We start from the raw sequence: 17,093 nt of genomic DNA on the forward strand, positions 1-17,093 counted from the left end.
ACTGATGTCCCGCCCTGCCCCTCCTCTTGAACACGTTTTATTCTGATGAGCCTCTCACATGGTTGTGCGCCAAAATGAGTGCGCGGGCCTCCCCGCCGCATCACGAGGCTTTTCGTTTGATGTTTGGGTACACCGCACCGCGGGGAGGGGGGAGGGAGGCGGGGGGGAGCATCTGACTCGTGAAAATCCAGTCTGCCGTTTATTGGGTCGCGGCGGGGGGGGGGTCCTCTCTGCTACCGACCAATGAGCTGAAACGGGAACATCGGCGGCGGAGGCTGAGCAGCAGCATCCCTCTGACTCCAGATTGAGGTAATAATCTGGGATGCTGGCGGATGGATCCGGATTCTAAGCGGAGCTGGATGACTGATGGCTAAGTGAAGGATGCCGGTGATGTGCGCGGAGGATCCCGTCAACGTGATTAGAAGAAGATGGAGAGGGGACCGCTGCTGTCAGCGCGACACACCACACTAGTCAGGAAGTGAGAGGTGAGCGTCGGGTTCACTGCTGCACTGTGGTGTGGGATGGAAGTGGTGGTACATACTGGTATTAATAATTAAGAGTGTGATAACAGCGCTGCATGAGAGCCAGCAACTTGAACTAGAAGAATAATAACATGTGAAGAATGTGTTGCTTTTATTGCAGCAGACCTGCACTGTGTTGTGGTGGTTCACTGTAAACCAGGATCCAGAGTGTTGATGTTGTCGGTGTCTGCGGAAGGTGTCTGACTGCTCTGAGCCAATAACTGTTTCCTGTTCAGTATTGACTTATTGATTTCCCTTTGTGTTTAAAGGAAGGAACTGCTGGCTGTTGTTTATGGATTAGTTATCTCAAAGCAAGTTTCAAGTCTCTTTAAGTTGATTATCAAACTGTAGTGAATGAATGGAGGCCGGTGGCTCCCTGGAAAACACATTCACGAGTTTAAAACGCCGTGTTTTGGGGATATGACGGCAGTGAATAGGTTAAATCATGAAGAAACACTGACATGGTCCTTTAAATCCACATGTTTGCATCCTTCTAAGAGATTTAAAGTATGAAAATAAGATTGTGGTTGTACGCAAATCCCATTACAGTACGTTGGTCAGCCGGATGTGTCCCTCTGCATCCCATAATCAATTATGCACATGTCAATTGTTTCATGGTGCATGCAGGCGAACCTCATCGTGCGACCTTGATGGAATAATTAGGTATTTGGCCAATGAAAGAGGCTGTGCGGGGCATTGACTTGCTATGAACTCTGTTGTTCACTCTGTCTGAGCTTCACTTTGTTCATCTCACGTAGGACTCCGTCATCTCTGAGCTAACCAGACTGGAAATATGTAACCAGGCTTCGCACTGGCATCTACTTTTATTATTTATATTTATATATTTTCTGTCATCATAGACGAGCAGATGTGATTCTAAATCACAGGTGATGACCAAATAACCGCCTCTTTCTTCATGAGAGACAGTCTTTAGTCAAAGCACTCTGAACAGCTTTTCTCACTTTAACTCCTCTGTTGTAAGAGACAGAAGTAATGAAGCGAGTATATTTACTTCAGCACAGTTTAGAGGTTCTGTCCCTTTCTCGTTCTTCTTTATTAACTGATCGGAAAATCCACGAAGCTGAAGAAAGAAAGGTTTTTACTTTAGCTTGACTGCTAATTGACTGTTAGTCCTTTACTTTAGCATTGTTGTGCTTGTGTTTGTGTGCCGCAATGAAACTTGAAAAGAAGCAGCAGCTTCCTGATAACACATTGTTTTTAAGATAAGATGAGAAACTTGGACTTGTATTTTTCCTCAGTGGTGTTTCTGCTTTTACTGCAGTGAAGCATTTGAACACGCTGCCGCTGCTAAGAGGTTATTGGTGTTATTTGAGCCCAAACATCACACTGACTTATTGATTATTTGTAAAAGTGGTGTTTAGTAATATGAGCCTTGGGTGGGGGTTGGCATGGCGCTTATTAATAATGAATGCTTTTGACTGCTGACTAGATTTGAGTGAAAACAGCTGCAGGACAGTAATAACGGCCACATGCTCACATTGAACCAAACGAAGCTCTGAAAATCAGCGTGTTTGTGTTTTGCTGCAGATTTTCAAACTGAAATCACCGCGTTTCTGTTCGATTAGCACGACACCAGCGTGATGTTCCCTGGATGTTTTTGGCTTCACCGTTGAAACACCAATCACCCTTCCAGCCCTCTCTGACAGGCTCTTGGCCGTTAAACACACTGATACTCATTGACGGCTTGTACAGAAACAATGAGTTGATTAGACAGAGGGAAGGTACACAGACCCTGGATCAGATCTGCGAGAATGAGGAGGTCTGTGCTTCCTTCTCTGCAGATGGTGTTGGAGAAAATACCTGGTGTTGAATACTGAATAACCTGAAGTGGCTCCAGGCGAGATTATGTAAGAAAGCACCTGTCTTTATCGGCCTGAACCACAGAATGTTTTTCCTGCATCACATGTACGTCAGATGTCGTAGATTTACTCCAGTTACTCAAATGAGTTTCTGATGTCGGGCGCGGTTACTCAAATCTTCTCCACCACCGGGATCAAAACTTCACCAACAATAGACTCATCCCCTCTTATCCTTTGGTATTAACTGATCAGAGAACAGCTGGGTTGGTAATCATGAGAGTTTGGAAGTTTGAAAAATTCAAACATTTATGATGCAGTGGGTTTGAATTCACCTCCCACGGATGATCAGGAACACTGAGATTTGAATTCCTAAATAAAAAGAAGTGATGATTATGGAGTTCAGCAGGTGTCAGGGGCATGAAAATCACTCGTTACTTTACTCATTACTTATCACATTACCGTTGTTCCTCAGCCCAGCTTGTAAAACAGCAGCAGAAATACAAAACGAGACATTGGGTTTAACGAGCAGCCATGTTTTGGAGGTTATTACACTCCTTGTTTCTGAAATACTGGTTAACTTTAACTGCTATTGGTCAGGTGCACATGTACCACAGTGTGGCTGAATGCTACAGTACAAACAGTTTATAGGATCTGAGTGAAAGCCAGGACGCAGATACATGGATATTACAATGTGCTGTCTTTGACACCTTCAAACGAATGATAATCAATCAATTTATCACTGACTGTGTTAGATATCAGTGTATGTGCATGATGGTTACTCCTATCAGTTAAGCAGCTGAAGTTGATGTGATTTATTGACACTAGCTTGGCCGGCCAGCTGACGTCTGTGTGCTCACAAAGTGTGTTTTATCGGTTTGTTTGCTGAGACCAGCTAGTGGAAGCAAAGTCGATAGATTTACCTGTGAGTTAAAGGACTTTAAGTGCACCTTTATAGTAGTTAGTCTGAAGGCAGCAGGTTTAGGTGATGGAGGTGTCACAGCTGCCTAAACAGGGAAGGAAAAGGGGGGAGTCAGTGAGGGAGGTGACATGAGAGGAAGAGGAAAGGTGTGATCCGGATAATTACAGGGGGTAAGAGACTGTCAGCAGACTCCCTGTCTTCTCCCTCATTTCACATCTGTCTCCTCACTGTTTTCTTCCTGTCTTACTGTAACCCCCCCCCACTCTGTCAGGGGACTGAGAAGACGGCCTGTCACCACCTCAAACTGAAATAACTACCTTCTAAGGTCACTCATCTTGGTTAACTTTGTGATGAACTCAGTTTGTCAGCTCTCTCCCAGCTTGAACAAACTGACCTGGTCTCATTGTTTGTCTCTGACACCGTTCAGATCTTTAGAATCACAATATGGTAACTCGTCCCCGAGGATTTTATTACAGCGAATCTAATCAAATACTAAAATACTGCACACCAACAACATAGTCATAAATGCGACAAAAACTGAGAAAAGTTGAATAATAATCATGTGAGTGAGCAGGTGGAAGCCATGAAGGACACCAGTGACGGATAAGATGCAAGTAAAGTAAAGTGAAATGACATAAGACAACCATTAATGTGCTGTTAAAGTGGTAATAAATAACTCAAACTGTAGCAAATGTAATAAAATAAGAGAAGCGGAAATGAATCAAGCAAAGAGGACAAGTCACCTCGTCTCATTTAAACTGTGAGCTGAAACTGTGCAGAAACAGTATGAACATGTTGAGAGGAGAAACAAAACCAGATCGCAAGTGGAGACGGATTATGAGACACTTACTGACATCTGGACATATCTGCATTCAAAAGAACACAAATAGGAAAAGCCTGTTCAAGTCATCTTAAAAGGTAAAAAGACAAAAAGTAAAAAGTAGGTCAAACAAAGCTTTTTAGTCTTTGTGCTTATTTATCTCCACAGCCTCAGACTGTATGTGACAACTCTTCATTAGTTTGGCTCGTGGCCCTTTCGAAAAGGTTGCGACCTCTTGTCACAGGTTGCAGAAGTCTCTGAGTTGAAAGCAGCTCAACCGAAAACTGAGGTTCCCTTCTCAGTTTGTTGGGAGGAAGAGGGAAAACTTTCATGTTCTGTGAGCGAACATAGAAATCTGTTTCGTTCTGTTTTGTTAAACACGATCCCTCACTTTTACCTTGCGATCCCTTTGGGGGATCCTGTCCCCCAGGTTGTGAACCACAGTCTTAAACTGCAGGTCCAACATACAGAAAGTTGAAAACCAGGATAATAAACCTCCAAGACTCCAAGTGAACCGAGCAGTAAATCACGGAGAGTGAAGGGTTGTTGTTTTGGCCGATTGCATAACGTGTTTGGCTCGGCGCATGGGAAACCTCCCAGTCCAACCTCTGATGGTCGGTCCCCTCCCCGGCTCAGACCTGCAGGGCTGCGGCCCCTCAGCGCTCCTGAGTGAACCGGCTGCATGTGTGGAATGTGAGGCGGAGGATACCTCTGCTTGGGTCGACAGAGAGAAAGGATAGAGAGGGGGGGGGTGACAGAGAGAGATTCCTTCAATTTTAAGCCAACGGTACATGCATGTGTTTGTGCAGACTCCAAGTTACACAAAGTCCTGAATCTGGAATGTATTTTGCAGAAGCTTAAGTCCTAAATGTTGCCGGTGTTCAGAAACATCCAAAAGCATCCAGTTCTATTTAAAGTGCCGTACCTCATTCACAGATTCAAACGTAGCTGGGTGTCTCTTGTCTGCATCCTCCAGGCGTGTTTAAGTGAATTTAAAAAAAAAAAAGAAAATAAATGTTCATTGTGATGGATTCCCTATCTAAAACAAGTGTGGACTAATTTCATAGCACACTGAAGTTAACTAGAGGCTTCCTGCTAAGTATGAGTCAGTCCAAAAAAATGATTCACGTACAAGTTGTAGTCACTATGAACTACAAACGACTTTAAAGCCGTTCAAGTTGTAGTAAAGTCAATGTTATGAATCAGAATAAATGTAATATTGTGACATGATGAAGTGAATAGTAAATCACAAATAAATAATGGCACATCATTTCCATCCAATCATACTTTTTGTGTTAAGCTGCTGTTAAGGAAACTCCTGTAGATGTTTCACAATAAAAGCCCTCCAGGAAATTGAAGGGAATAGTGTACCCTGAACAGCTGGAAGTGTTTTAATTTGAAATGATGGCAAATTGTCGAAGGTAAGAAATCAGACTTCAGAAACATATTAGAAGAGGCCTGTCTCTCGTTTGTCTCAAATAAAGGCCTGTTTCTCTGTTCAGTCGATGTAAATAAAGACACTATTTAATACTTTATGGTAATGACTTAACACACACACACAAAAAACTATTCAAATGAGGATTTCTTTCCAGAACGTGCACATGACACACACACTCCAGTAGGCCACACCCTCCTGTTTGGAGAAGCACTGAGGAGGAATTTCATGGACGTTGATCCAGACCTCTGCTGCTGACTCTGTCTTTGATCCTGACCTCCCTCCACCAGCCTGAATGCGCCGCTTGTCTGTTTGAATCGTGTCAGTTGCAGCTCCACTGTTGGTCCTTTGAACTGCTTTTCTAAGAGAGCGATAATAAGCTAATGTGGTCTAATAAGAAAGATCCTCACATCTGTCATCTGTGTGTGTGTGACCTGCAGGCAGAAATGTAAAGCAGGTCGATGTGTGTTTTGTGTTGGAGGAGATTAGCGTCTGGATTCATACCTTGTTTTACCTGCTGGAGCCTGCTCCAACATGTCATGCACACCTGCAGGGGGAGGAGGGGATGCATAAACACACACATATGGGTGCCCTTTCGTGCTCCACCCTGCCTTCAAAAAATACCAGAGGCAAATAGTCAATTGACAGTTTAGTGACTGTTTTACAAGCAATGGCAGGAAGACGTTGGTGTGGTTTGTGCACATGCTGACACACACACACACACACACCTAGTGAAGCGTCTGTCTTGGAGCATGCTGAAACAGATCACTCTTTCATGCTGAACCAGGCAGTCTCTGTGTACCTTTGCTCCCCACTGGTGTTTACCTCCTCTCTCTGCTGCAGCTCTCTGCCACGTCAAATGACCGCCCGGGCGCTTGGCTCGCTGCTCCGGGAGCCTCGCGGCCGAGCAGCCTGACTGTGGTCACTCTGCTCCGGGTCTGAGGAGTCAGAAACAACTGGCTGGAAGATTCCTACAGGCTCACAGCTGTGCTCTTTCGGCTGGTATTTTGGCGTCCGACCGTCTGCTGGAGCTCTACCCGCAGTTGGAAGATAAACGGATGAGTTCAGGTCTGCGGAGGCAGTCGGACTGAGGACCCCGACCCACCTGACGGCTGAGGAGATACTGAAGTGTTTTTTGTTCATGCAGCTGAAAAATGAGCGGATATCTTTATAGAGGAAGGTAAGGCGTTTTGGATGGTAGCAGCTCTTGAGATGAGTCATGGGGGTCTGTTGGGTGTGTGTGTGGTTTGTGAACTGTGGTTTTCTGTGTGCATTCATGAATGTAATGTGAATAGAAAAGCCTCTCCTCTGCAGTCAATGCAGATGAACAAAGTCAAGTCTTCTTTACCTGACAATGAAGAGAGGACCTTTGTGCCCGTGTTACATAATGAGGTCTCGACTCCCACATGTGGTGTTCCTGGATGAGAGGCAGCTATTGGCTGAATGATCTGTTAACCTCTTCAGGCCTGTCAGTTCTGCATGATGTCGAGGTCAGAGAGCTTTTAGTCATGTTTGATATGTTTAACAGGGTTCATCTTATTCTATTATTGTCTATCATCCAACTACAGCTCTTCCTTGAAGCTAAATGGCGTTGATAGTGTTTTCTAGATTTCTTGTCATTTGGGAAAATGTCATTCATACACATTTTCCTGAAGTTCAGCGTGACGTACTTTGAATCTCCACTATAAAATAAAGGTCTGTGGGTTTGTCAGCGAGGTTTAAGGATTTAAAGTGACTTTCAGAACATCTAGAATATTTCCTTTGGATGTAAAGTTGCTTCTAGGACAGGACAGGATATAATCAGAACTTCAATTCCTGATTGTATTAATTGATCAATTAGTCTCTAAATATCAACAACGATTGCAAATGGCCGTTCCAAGTCTCCAGAGCTCAAACTGATGTGTTCGAGCTCTGAGCTCCAACAGGCCGTCGTGGATCATCTGTGTGTTCGGCTTCAGTTGCCTCATATCAGCGGCTGTTTAGATAATTGAGTATTTTTAAGTATTTCTATGTTTTTATTGAGAGTCAACAGTAGAGAGATGGGGGGCAACGTGAAACAAAGGTCCCTGGCAGGAAGCTGCAGTTCATGGTCGCCATCTTCCCCCCCCCCCCCCGGTGCACCAGGACAGGGCAGTACGTGATCTTACCCACTTAGTATGTTTTCTTTGTATTTACCATCTTCTCCTTTTCTTCATCCACAATCAAAAGACCTTTAATTCAATTTGCATGTTTGCAACTTTTACCTGCTACGACATCATTCAGTCTGTGTTGGCTTGTCGAAGTCGAGTATCACAGCTCTCTACCCGTAAAATGTTCCCTGACAACGTCCAATCTTGCAATCCATGATCCACTCGTAGGGACTATGGCATTATTCAGCATCTTTAGGCCTATTTTAACACAGAAAACGCTTTTGCTGCCTAAATATAATCGCAGGAGTCTGGACTCAAACCCCCGATTCTGGTGTCAAAGTCCCAAAGTGTTTCATTCACAAGCGTTACCTCTGAACATAATCCAGGCAGCGATTCTTTTCTCATCATAACATTAATATAGAACCGTAATTGTGTTGGCATGTGTCGCAGAATGTGTCATAAAACGCACTTTAACGGGACATTTAACTGGAAAATCAGGGTTCAAGAGTTTAGCTCTCTTTCTGCTGAAGGCTGGAGTTTCATGAGTCATGAAGACTCCTCTCAGACACCCGGCCTACTGCAGGTTGGGGGGGGTGGGGGGATGTTGCAAGCGTTAGTTGCATCAGTTTGTTGAAACATTAGATAACAGGGAGCTGCTTTGCGGAGGTCTGATGACAAGTAACCACACGAGAGCACAAATGTTGTTCTCACGCAACAACTTGAGCCTGCTGATGGGAGTTGTGCTGCCTCTCAGCTGTTGGAGTCTTTACTGGTGTCTACTCAGCTTCTATTGTCACACTCTCCTCCAGCTGTCATCTCCAAGTCTCATGTGTTCAGGCCAGCGTGGAGGTCGTAGCGACTACCACACACACACACTCTCACACCTAGGTGGTCAAGCCGTTGTTAAATAAGTGAATACACTCGCTGCTCTGGAAGCCTTTGATTCCTGCGTTATTCAGAGACAGTCAGTTGGGGGCTCATTACATTCTCATCCTGACGTGAAGCTCCCTCATCTGCCTGATCTTCTCTTTAGTTAATAAAAGAGGCCTTTACAGCCCGACGCGATCAGCTTTGACTTAATCTTTCCTCATTGATTATTCATGAAAGGCTTTGAGGATGTGCTAATGGGGAAGAAATCCAGCGCATGTTCCTCTGATCCTAAAAGAATCCTCCTTATTGACCAACTTTAAGCCACACAGAGACAGTGTTACAGTGAATCAGAAGCCAAAACAGTCTATTTTTACTCTTTAGGTAATAATGTATTACAGAAAAACCACAGACCTTCATTTTACCAACCAATGCGTCGTCTTTTCTTCATGTAAATGAACATTTAATGTGACTCTGCAGTCTGTTAATAAAGTCTTGACCAGTCGGTGGAAGGATTTCAGGGATTCCTGCACTCTCCGTCTTTGTTTACTGTTTCTCAGCTGGTGAGTGATGGCTGTGTGACTTGAAGCATGCGCTGACTCAGTTTCCACCACCAGTGTGTGAGTGCGCCTGCTGTCTGTGACATGTCAGTGGGAAGCTCTGCTCATCCTGGACTATTTTTGACCCCTTTTGAGAATTTACCACATTTTCAGTGACATGTGAAGCTGAGGGGACACCAGCAGATAGGGTATAGGTGGAAGAATTGTCGCCATAAATCTGGAAAAACTGGTTTCAATGCAGGGCTAAGGAGCAGTGAGTGGCTGCTGGGGAAGACACGTGGGACAGTGTTGAGTCTGAGGGAACCGGGCTGATCGCTGTCTCTTGTTTCAGGCACTGTGGTGCGGATAAACGGGCCCGGCCGAAGAGCATCGGACCTATGATGGGTAAGTACATATCTTATAGCTTCGGTCTGTTTTGTTAGGTTTTTGAATTCTCAAGGTGTTCTTTGTCTCAGCTGTCTACTAAGTACACCCTCCTGGTTTATGTTTCCTGGAAAAACAGTATAAACATCTCATTACAGTGTGAACACCCTCAGCCTGATACAAGCTCCAGTGTTGACTAACAGTCTGTTGACACTGTGAGTCTGTGAATGACTGAGTGTGTTGCTCACAGCCACCAACCCTTTAATACTACTGTGTGTGTGTTCTCGTACTTCTCATTTTGGGTGTTTCACAAATTGAAAATGGGTCTTGATCTGATTTTTCTTAATAACTCTCAGTTTTACAGGTTCCTGTAATTGCCTTATAATTTCCGTGTTGTTGAAGGAACCATGCCATTTGGTACCAATTACAGAAAATATATTAAGATATTCACTTTCTATACTATACTTTCTACTTTAGTTGCAGGTTTAAGAAGGAACCAAGAAACGAAGAAGTAGTTTAATAGTTATTTGGAGTTTATGTTGATTTCTTTAAAGAAAATGCAAAAGAAACGATTCAGTTTGAACCCAAGTAAATGTTGACATTTTATGGTTTCTTGTTAATCTAACCTGTATGAGTTGTACTGCCAATTAATTAGACTAAATTGAAATGTCCCTATAATTAGTACATAATTGCATGGTCCTCTTCAGGAACCTTTTTAGTTACCAGTTACAGTTTTTAATGACTGAATAAGAAAAGAAATCAGATGTTTTCAACTGTGATTTGCATCTGATACGTCACTGATATCTGATCGCTGCCGCTCTGATCTTGAACTGCAACTGCATTTCAACATTTTGGAAAATATGCTTATTTGCTTTGTTTCTGTGATGACAAGATTGATATCAATCTCATGTCTGTGTGCTAAGTGTGGTTAGCCTAGCTTAGCATAAAGACTGGAAGCAGGGAGAAACAGCTAGCCTGGCTCTGTTCAAAAAATACACCAACCGACATCTCGAAAGCTCACTAATGAACATGTCGTATCTCACTTGTTTAACCTGTACAGAGGAGTTATGCGTTTGAACTATTTTTCACAAACAGCGGAGTAACCATCGGCCCAGTAGTCCTGCTTCCAGTCTTTATGCTAAGCTAGGCTAAGCACATCCTGAGATCACATCCCACACAGACATGACATCTCATTCTTGGAAAGAAAGCAAATAAGCGTGTTTCCTAAAATGTGAAAGTATTAATTTAGGGCTAGACCTCCAGGTGTGGGTGGTTTGGGAGTTTGAACAAAGGGAACACGTTACATCGATGAGGGTCCTCACAAGTACAGTAACGCAACATATTTATGTGTGTGTGTGTGTTTGCATGGTTGTACCAGTGCGTCATTCATATCAGTGTTGTGTAAGACTTTGCACCCTGGCCTGCTGCAGGCGCTGCAGCAGTTAACATCCCAGAATACCTTCTAACTTTATGTTACAGAGCAGCATTTTAATAATATTTAATGTGCTGCAATTTTAAGGAACCGTCAGAAATCTGTGCTCTGCCAAAGCCATCTTGATTACACCCCTTGGGATCTGGCGCTCCACCACCTCCACCCCTACTATTGCGAACCAACTGGCCCTGCTTTTAACGGAATAAAACACCAACTATTGTACAAATCCCTCCTGTGTGGAGTTTTCTGGGAACGCTCCTGGCCTTTTAGAGAGGATAAGTTTGGCTTTGAGACGTCTTAAGACCTCTGGAACTGTTTCAGCTGGACCGAATATACCATGGTTCTGTAAGTGTGTATGTGGACACGGACCATATATCCAGGTTTAATAGGGTTATAATGAGGCGAGGGTTGATCAGGACGTCTCAGAGATGCTGCTCAGAAAGCCCGGAGGCGTTTAGATTTCAGCTCTGTTCTGCTGTTCTGATGGTTCTCAGTAACAGTGGAACATTTTAATGCAGGTTGTCAGGATTTATGAGGACTTTTAAACAGTGCGGTTTACAGATGAAATGCATTTATTTGCATTAAACACAGTCCACTAGACAAACGTACTCTGTGTGTGCTTTCCTGAAAATGCTGCTGAACTTCCGTTGACAAAACACTCTCTACTTATTTGCTTGCTCTCGAGCTTTCAACCGTATCACGTGGTCTTCATCAGCAAAGGCAGGTTGGAATGACCCGTCAAGCTCCATCAGCCAGAATGAAAGAGTGACGGAAACATCTCCACTTCTAAGACATCCGAGCTCCTCTCACCTGCTGATGAAGACCATGTGATTCAGTCAAAAGCTGAGTGGAGATTTGTCAGCTGCTGTTTTCAGCAGGTCAAGAATTTACTGTCAACTCAATATGAATTTGGTTTTTAAACACGCTAAGTCTCAAATACGTAGCTGTTAAAATGTCAACAGAAGATGTTACTGAATCCACTGAGGTCAGAGGTCAGAGGTCAGATACAGTAACAGCATCCCTGAAGATGTTAAGAATTAACTCCTTGCTCCCAAATGCACAACTGAGCGACACAGGAAATCATTCCTGCCTGTGTCCATCAGACTGTTTAACTCCTCTCTCTGAATGTCAGACACTCAGGAAGAGACTGGAAATCTGTATCTACTTCACCTGTTCATGCACTACCTCACTATTTACTCTAAATGTTTAAGTGCAATACATGTATAGTCACACACTTTAGTGCAACACATACATACATATACATTGTTATTGTATATATTTTTACCTCATTTCACTTAAATACTGTAAATGTGTATATTTTGTATTTTCATTTCATTTTTCATTTCACCTCATTTCACTTAAATACTGTAAATGTGTATATTTTGTATTTCTTATTTTTATATTTTGTACAAACTTTTAGTTCTAAATTATGCTACTTTCTACTCTTGAATGGGAGCACCGGTACTGTACAATTTCCCCCCGGGGATCAATAAAGTATTTCTGATTCTGATTCTGATTCTGAATTTGTAGTCCTTTTCCACTGGAGGGACATTGATACAGTAGCTACAACAAACACAGCAGTAACCACCATTTTGCTATTTTCTATTTGCTAATGGCTAATGTACCCCTCATTACTTCTATCCCACTTTTACAATTTCAATGTGATTTACTTAGTAAACAGTGTCCCCTCACAGCTTTGGCCTCTCAGGCTGCAGACTGGCTGCTCTAACAACCTGACCCCTTGACTTTGCTGGGGGTGTAGGTTGCCTGACAGGAAGCTCTGCAGACACTGACTTTATTTTGCTCCCCCTCGATTCTAAGACTAAACTTACATGCATGTCTACATCGAGGAGGTCGACCAGTCATCAAGAAAAAGAACAATGGAGAGCACTTATTGGACGCACCAAGATGTCCAGGCTAACCATTTGTGGACAGCAAAACATTCAGATGGATCTGGAGTCAGCAGTTAAAAACCAAAAGGAGGAACACAAGATTTCTCAGGCAGAAACACTGATGCAACACAGAAGTGACCCAGGAGGACCTGGATTTTCTGTTGGTGCATAAACTCGTATCTCATGATCGTGGAAACTTAAACTATGTTTTTCTGTTGCACAATCACTTACTTCACTCTCCTCCTAAACGGTTCTGCTGTTGCCTTTTTAATGACATATCTGGAAAATCCTAGTTTGGAACACAAGAGAGAACCTAATAATAAAGCCTCACAAGCTTGTTAAGAATTCAGCCCCCAAGATACAGGCGAGTGGAGAAAGTCGGTCTCTTTAACCCCTTTCTTCTTTGCTCTCCTACACCTCTCGTCTTTAAAAAGTACGTTTGGTTTGCTCTGTTCACGTCTGTCTTTTTCTATCTGTGCAGATTTCTCGTGTGATGAGACAGAGAAAGGCCCACCGGTACAGATGCACAGCCTGAGAGAGTTTGAACAGGTAAGAACATGCGCTCTGAGATAAGATGTGTTCTCACCTTGAGATACATGCTCTCAGATAAAGTTAAAGAGGTTGTGAGGAGAAGAATAGCTGGCTAAATATAAACTGATCTGTGTTGCTGGAAAAAGCCTTGTGGAAATGAGGCTCCGCTAACGTTAGCGTAGCTTCAGAGGTGTCCAGGCGTGCCTCTGCTCTGTGGTAATGACTATGTAGGTGTGTTTGGGAAGATGATGTGGCAACCGAAAGTCTGCATGAGTCAAACACTTTCCTCCTCTCCCGCTGACTCTCTTATACATGCTGTAATACTGTTTCTCTCATTCTGTACACACTAACATGGATAATAAGGAGGTTTCTATCCTTTCTGCCCCTGCTCCTGATCCAGGTCATTAAAAATCTGCCAATACCAAATTTAGAGGTCTTTCTATTAAAATGGAAAGATGTGTTTTACAGCTGAAAAGCTCTGCAGAATAGAAGAATGATCTTTTAAATCCAAATACTCAAATTACAGTTCTTGTTTTCAGCCTATACGATCAACTGAATGATTGTTTGTTTGTGTGTTTGTGCTGCTGGCATTGTTGGATAAGGACCCAGGCTGCAATGGTTTTCAATAAACCAAGGGAGGATCAGCCTTTATGTAGCTGCTGCTGATCGCGTTAATAAAATCAGGACATCGCTACCAGACGAATGTCAGGACATGAGACGTCAGCGGCAACACCTGTATTGTGTTATTGGAAAGATTTACTGCTCTACATTATGGCTGTCATTGGACCGCTAAGTTGTTTCATTCATCAGGTCAAATGACATGAAATATGAAACTACAGCAGAATGAGATGAAATCCGCTTCTTCCTGCAGACGCAGAGAGCAGCAGGCATTTTCATTTTAAACAGGTCATTTATAGAATCAAGAGGAAATATTTCAAAGGCTACAACAACACCTCAAGGGTCTACTAGGTTCCTACAAACCAAGACCTGATCCAGGATCCCAACTTGGTCCGGTTCTAAATAACATTCAGTCTAATTGGGGTTTTATTTGTTATCAGATTGGATCCAGCCTTTTTCTGCAAGGAGGACACTGATCTGTGTCTCGTTTGGAACAGTGTGTTGTGTTCTAGACAGGGAATAAGTATGGGAGATAATTAAGACGTAGTATTATATGACCTTAGATATGAATCAGACATGTTAGTCAAAAATAGGTCAAACAGTTTAGTTGTTGCCTGAGGACGGATGTTTTAAACTGTCAGTATAAAGCAGAAATCAGTGACTTTGCACGTTTCCTTCTGCGGCATTGAGACGTAACAGAAAGAACTTTGAAACTACGGTAAAGATGGCAGAACTGCTGAAGGTTGTGCGTGTAGAAGATGGTGAGAATGGAAACCAGCTGTTTATTCAAATGAGCCAGTACAGAGTGCCATATGTAACTGTGCTGATATTGTTTTCATGCTTGAATTGACAGTTTTTTTTTTCAGCCAGGAAAGGTTTGACATTTTAATAATTATTTAACGGAGAATGGTAGCTGTGTTGGTTTTAGGTTTATTTGATATTTCACCATATAGGTGATTTATTTGCGGATGCCAGCTTTAATTGCGTAAACTGCATCTTCAACTGGTATAAAAGCTTTAAGGATGAAGCTTTGTATTCTCAGAAAGAGGAGATATTTCCCCTGAAGCTGTACGAGCAGAGGCAGAAAGCTGAAGTTGGTTGGAGGCTACATTATAATATTCTGGCAGCGTTCCTTTGAAGTTTTCCTCTCACCAGCCCACCGAGGGATGAAGGGATGAGTCATGCTATATGCAGACATACAGTGCAGACGGCAGACTGGGAGGCAACCTAAACACCGGCTTTGTGTGAAGGGATGAGGAAAAACGGGCTGAGACTGCTCCTTTTGTGTGTGTTTGAATTACAGTCGATATGTTGCAGACCTGCACAATTCCTTTAAAAAGGACCAGTCCAGTGTTTTTACATGTTTCATACCATTTACCACAAGTCATACTTTAAATGATCACTGCTCAGTTTCCCAAAGAACATCGCAGGGTGAAATAACCAAAAAAACACGATTTAGTCGACATCTTCCAATATTAAACATGTAAAATCAAAGACGGCACTGGAGACTGGAGGACGTCACAGCTGCAGTGCCGCCCCTGGTGGTCAGAATGCACAGTACCAGCTAAATGGAATTCAGCCATGCATATCATTGACATGTCAAAATGGCATATCAATATTATTATTATCAATATTCTGTACCTTCCTGCTGCTGCAGCGCTCCTGTTGGTGAGTGAGGAAGAAATCCTGCTTGATTTTTGCTTTTACAAACCTCTCACCGTCACGTTTATCTCCCGCCGGACATCGTGCCTTTCCTTCCTGAAAAGGTCGCTAAAAGATTAGCTTGCCAGCTAGTTGGCTCATTCGTGAGTTAGTTTGCATTTTTCACTTGTGTGAGTCTTTTTCTATTTAGCTATTTTTTGTACACATTATTTATCTTTGGATAAAAACTTCTTTTCCTCCCCCAGCTGCTCTGGTGTCCATGAGCTCAGCAGATTGTGTATTTGTGTCATGTCGGGGAAAAGCGCCACTATTCTGTCTGAAGTGACAAGAGTGGGTGGTGACGTGTTGGCTCACGACATTGTGGAAGACTGTGGGAATTCCTGATGATGATGAACTGTATTTATGAATCTCTGCCATTGAAGAGGCCGTCTGTCTCCAACAAATGTTCCATGAACACAACCAGTAAAGTACAAATTTGCAAGGACTCCTTGCAGCTTTTGCACTTTTTCTCCCTCTTGTAGATGAAGACGAAGGCTGCAGTAGAAATTGTTCCTTTGAATTTTGGTAGCATTTTATGTGCAAATTCAGGAGCTGCTTCTAGCTTTTGATTGGTTGTGATTGTGATTGGTTGACTGAGAAGAGGATGTGTGTCATGAAACACAGGTGTGGCACCTGCGGTCCTAAATCACATGAGGCCCTCAGGTAAAACGAATCCAGTGAAATCCAGGGCTTTTGAAAACATGACAAAACATGACGACATGACGTTCACTGTGAGCAGAAACTGAGAGAACTGGCAGGAAACACTATAAAACTTACACTGTGAGATTTTCAGGCCAGAGTTCAGAATGTGATTTATCTGATTTCCATCAGCGGGCTGGAGTATTTACAGTTCAGTCTCTCAAACTATAACAAACGGAAACAACTGATTTTCAATAAAAGAGCGGAGACATAACAGTCAGGGTCTTGTCTGAAAATGTTCCACATTTTGATGGAGCAGATTAAAGTTTGTTGACCTTTCTTTGCCACTGTAGCTTTACATTAAGTTTTTCTGACAGTGGTAGTGTATGTTGGTCCTCTCATCGTAATAGAGCAGTCTGGATTATTGGATCCAGGTTATGGCTGTGTGTGTGTGTGTGTGTACAGTTTGTCCTCTCTCCACATTTGCGTCAGTTTAAAGAATCAATCGTCCCGCCGGCTGGTTGGAAGAAACATGAACCTGCCAGAGCAGCGTTTGTATCTGTCAAACATCCCCGCTCTGCAGTCCTGAGGTTTTCAAAAAAGAAAAAAGAAAAATCACCCAATCAAAATGCCCCTTCCTCAAATGGCCTTTATTAGTCCACAGGAGAAATTGAAAGCACATGGCTGCCTATAAATGTGAATTCAAACCGACCACAGAGACACTTAGATTGATAGAAGAAGGGGGAGGATTGCATATAATTTTGGCCATTAAAACCTCAGGACAAATTACGGTTGTTAATCTGTTATTTTGCCCTCGGTCTCAGTGTTCACTTCTAAAAAGCCACA

At 43.0% G+C, this 17,093-nt stretch overlaps 1 protein-coding gene across 1 annotated transcript in view; it reads left to right on the plus strand.

Annotated features, from left to right (window-relative positions):
* Nucleotides 1-6,690: 6,690 nt before the first annotated feature.
* Nucleotides 6,691-17,093, plus strand: part of LOC139287685 (myomegalin-like) — a 44,611-nt gene continuing 34,208 nt past the window's right edge. Inside the window, exons 1-3 of the mRNA XM_070908849.1 lie at nt 6,691-6,695; nt 9,403-9,455; nt 13,240-13,307. Coding sequence (XP_070764950.1) covers nt 9,449-9,455; nt 13,240-13,307 — 75 coding nt within the window. The 5' untranslated portion in view covers nt 6,691-6,695; nt 9,403-9,448. The remainder of the gene's footprint in view (nt 6,696-9,402; nt 9,456-13,239; nt 13,308-17,093) is intronic.

The sequence above is a fragment of the Enoplosus armatus genome, chromosome 7, assembly GCF_043641665.1.
Source record: "Enoplosus armatus isolate fEnoArm2 chromosome 7, fEnoArm2.hap1, whole genome shotgun sequence".
NCBI lineage: Eukaryota > Metazoa > Chordata > Actinopteri > Centrarchiformes > Enoplosidae > Enoplosus > Enoplosus armatus.